Source organism: Phaethon lepturus, unplaced genomic scaffold (assembly GCF_000687285.1).
Source record: "Phaethon lepturus isolate BGI_N335 unplaced genomic scaffold, ASM68728v1 scaffold15554, whole genome shotgun sequence".
Lineage (NCBI taxonomy): Eukaryota > Metazoa > Chordata > Aves > Phaethontiformes > Phaethontidae > Phaethon > Phaethon lepturus.
The window spans coordinates 18527-22470 of NW_010534102.1; the positions used below are offsets into that span (position 1 = coordinate 18527).

The 3944-nt window shown below is 40.7% G+C and overlaps 1 protein-coding gene across 1 annotated transcript; it reads right to left on the reverse strand.

Annotated features, from left to right (window-relative positions):
- Positions 1–606: 606 nt before the first annotated feature.
- Positions 607–1658, reverse strand: RPP38 (ribonuclease P/MRP 38kDa subunit). Its single transcript, XM_010285432.1, has one exon. The coding sequence runs from the start codon at positions 1627–1629 to the stop codon at positions 778–780; it is 852 nt and encodes a 283-aa protein (XP_010283734.1). The 5' UTR covers positions 1630–1658; the 3' UTR covers positions 607–777.
- Positions 1659–3944: the final 2286 nt, after the last annotated feature.

The following is a 3944-nucleotide window of genomic DNA, read 5'->3' on the forward strand; positions in this document are numbered from 1 at the left end:
CATACGACAGTATATGGCTTATCTCAATTTACTGGGAAATAATTTTAGACTCTATTTAGAAATCAAATTGAATTTACATTTATATTTTTTCAGGCATACAGAAGTCTCTTTTTTCAAAATGCAGCAGTAGTCATTTGGTTTTGTTCTGTGTTTGAAAACAAAGTTTTTTCCTCAGCGCATCAGACACCAGGTATTGGATGGAAACCAAGTCTGCATACCTTCCTGTCCAAAACAAGTTTCTTGTTCAGCAAAGCAAACCATGAAGCTTCCAAAGGGAAGCCCACCTGTGCTGTTACAGCTGTTTACTTGAAACAAGCATTGACACAGCTTTTAAAGAGTTACACTGGCATGGACCTTTGTTTAAATAAACTTTCACTTTTGGTATTGATTTGTTTGAATAAGTATATTTAACTCTCAAATCTGGTTTGCTTGAAGCATGTTTATCTGTATAAAAATACAAAGTTCATTTAATGTTTTGCATTAATTCCAAAGATGTACTTATTATGTCTTAATTTACTTCAGCATACTTATTACCAATTTTAACTCCCTGATGTCCAACTGCAAATGAAATATTCACCCCCAGGTAAAGACTCACACCCAAGTTTAAGCAATATTCTTTATTAAAGCAGAAAGTACCTCAACTGAATGCAACATAAAGTTCACTTTGTATTCCAGTGCTTTACACCGTAAAGCCTAACAAAATAGTTCAGTTAGAGCTGTACTTCATACTGCATTTAAAAAAAATCAGTTTAATATGAAGAACCAAACTAAAATCAGTTATGCTGAAAAAGCTTTTTTCTTTTTGCGGGGTGGTTTCTTTACCTTATTTGGATTTGGAACAAGTTTCTTGATTTTCAAAGGCTGCAAAACTACATTTGAAAGATCAAGCTGATTGCTTTCCATACGCTTCCGCTTCTGGCTTGTGGGCTCATCCCCCAGCGCCTCTGCAAGCTGCTCGGGTTCCTGATTTTCTGAAGAATCTGTATGTGCATAAGCCACTGATTCTGCTGTTCTGTACTGAAACCATGGCACTTCCAAAGCTGGTATCTTTGGAATGATTGCTTCTATTGCTTCAGTAAATTTATCAGACTGCTTTTTAAAGCCTAGTGCTAAAATGGATGTTAAGCCAAGAAGTGGTGCAACTGTTTCACTGAGCCGGGGAACCTGGCCTGCTGGTGTGGCTCGACTTGCACTCAGCTGAATAAGATGTGATGTGATCATGGTAGGTTTTGCAGACTTGCACACCAGCAAGAGAAGTAGTTCATTTTTTTCCAATGCTTTTGTAACTTCGTTAACTCCAATAGCAAGCTGCCTTCTGACACTTATGTCAGTCCATCCTGGTTTTTGACGATGACCTTCTACTTCCTCTTCTTTAGGGAGTTCACTGGAGCTAGCATCACACTTTCTTTCCACTGTTTTTTTTGTAAGGGAACGTTTTTTCTTTCTCGGAGTCTCAATCTTTTTAAGTCCAATATGTTTAATCCTTTCTTCTAAAGTCTGTAGTATAAAATGCATATCTTCTCCATCTATGGTTTTCCACTGAAAAACAAAGGGGTTATCTAGACATGTTTTTACAGTGATTTTCTTTGCTTTACGAAGCGTTGCTGTCCCTCTCTGAATTACAGACATCTTGAGGTTCTTTTGTGTTTTGCCACCCTAGCTGTGAAGGGAAGAAAGAGGTAAACATTAGTTCAAATACTGTACTGTTTGCTGTGGACATCATTACCAGAAGCTTCTCTTGGGAATGCAGAAGAGAAACGCTGCATCTCAAAGGGATACTGGCAACGATCATTCTCACATTATCTCAGTGCTAATCCTTAACAAATCCTCCACAAGGGACATGCTGTGCTTTCCCTCCACACACTTTTTAAATAAATAAAAATACCCAGCAGACTGGACAGCAAGGCAACACCAGTGACAAGAGACCCTTCTGCAGCTGAATGAAAGCAGCTGGAGGTACTACAGATTTTTAAAAAAACACAACAAACCCCACAACCACAAGCTGAAGGACCACTCACTTTTCACTGTTGTGCAGCTGCATTGTAGCAGTATTAAGACATGAAAAAAAAAAACCAAAAGCAGAATCACAACATGAAACAAGCTCCAAGTTCCTGAATTTATTTAGGATTTTTAAAACTTCAATTTGCCTTTTTGTTCTTTAATCCATGTCTTGTGTTTGTCTGCATTTAGCAGGTATGAGAGAAATTTGCAAACTATTAATTTATGCTTTCAGTGAAGGAAAGCAATCCTCTGCAGGTCTCCAGAAAGTTCAGAAGGGGTCATTTATTCTTGTGTCATGTAGACCATGCCTTTAGGGATGAGAAAAATTAAATGGAAGCAGAGAAAGGATCACCGAATCACACAATCATTAAGGTTGGAAAGGACCTTTGAGATGATCAAGTCCAACTGTTAACCCAACACCACCATGCCCACTAAACCATGTCCTGAAGCACGACATCCACACGTTTTTTGAATACTTCCAGTGACGGTGACTCCACCACTTCCCTGGGCAGCCTGTTCCAGTGCTTGACCACTCTCTCGGTGAAGAAATTTTTCCTAATATCCAATCTATACCTCCCCTGTTGCAACTTGAGGCCATTTCCTCTCGTCCTATCACTAGGGAGAAGAGACCAACACTCACCTCGCCAGGATAACTGTTCTAGCTCTGGTTGATCTAGTCCAGAGTAACAGCGAAGACATGAAGGCAGGCCTGATTACAGGCCCTGGTAACTCAGTAAGTCCCCCTACTCCTGCTTGGGTTACTATTCACCACCTCCTTTCTAAACTAGTAATAGCTTCATTGTTCACAGCCAAGCTTAGAGAATAAGAGCAGCTCAGGTTTCAAATGACACAAGTATGATGTGACTCTCTCCTAAATTTCCTAGTTACCCAAGCCGGCATATGATAGCATTTATGTACATCTTTGAGCAGCAGCCTTTAGATGTTCACAAAATACCATTTTGCTAGTCGTATCGGTTCTCTGTGTACTGGTAGTACAAGCTACCTTGATATAAAAAAAAAGACAAACCCCATCTTCACTGAAATCCTCCCAACCATTATGTACTGCCATAAAGCAACATCTATGTGGAGAGCTTTTCCCTCAGTTAAACCCCCATCTGGGAGCCAGCAGGGGAAATGCATTGAATGGAGTTGCATAATGCACTGTGAGCTGCAGAGCTGTTACCCAGAACGAGAGTCAAAAACACAAAAGGAGTTTTCAGAGAACAGCAAAACTGAGTATTTCAAAATACAACACAGCACTGTGTCTCTCTCAGAAGTACTATGTCAGTACTATGTCAGTACTCTCAGAAGAGCCTATGAAATGCCCTGCAGGGCCACCCAGGCAATAGTCCATCCAAGCCCAGTTCTCTGCCTCAACACTGGGGACTGGAGAAGCTGTTTGGGGAGGGCAGGGCTGCCCCACTGCTTTGTCATCCATTCCCCTCTGCTCCCAAGCACCAAGAATGGCTGCATCAGGGACGTAAGAGGGAAGATCTGCTGACCTGTTTCATTAGTCCTTTATGGATGACATTAGAGCTATCATCCATACAGTTATCTAACCCCCTCTGCTTACCATCACGGTGGCAACAACCAAAAAGTGGAAAGAACTAAAGACCGGAAACAACCACTAGAAATACTACGTGGGACTGAGTTAGCAATGGAAGCTTACGATATGTTAAAAAAAAAATAAAAATCTGGGTTATCGTTTTTAAAAGCTTGCAGTTAGGGATGCTCTGACGACCTTTTACAGGGGGTATCAAGGAAAGTCAGCAACAGACCCGTATATGAGAAAGGAGAGAAACGTGAGAGATTTCACAGTCGAAAGATTACATTTTTCTTTTCAAAACGGGCATTACTGAGGAAAACAAGCACGCAGGACAGGAAATGCAGCAACGAGGCAAAAACAAAGGGGAAAAAAAAAAGCAGCACTGAGCTCCTCCACG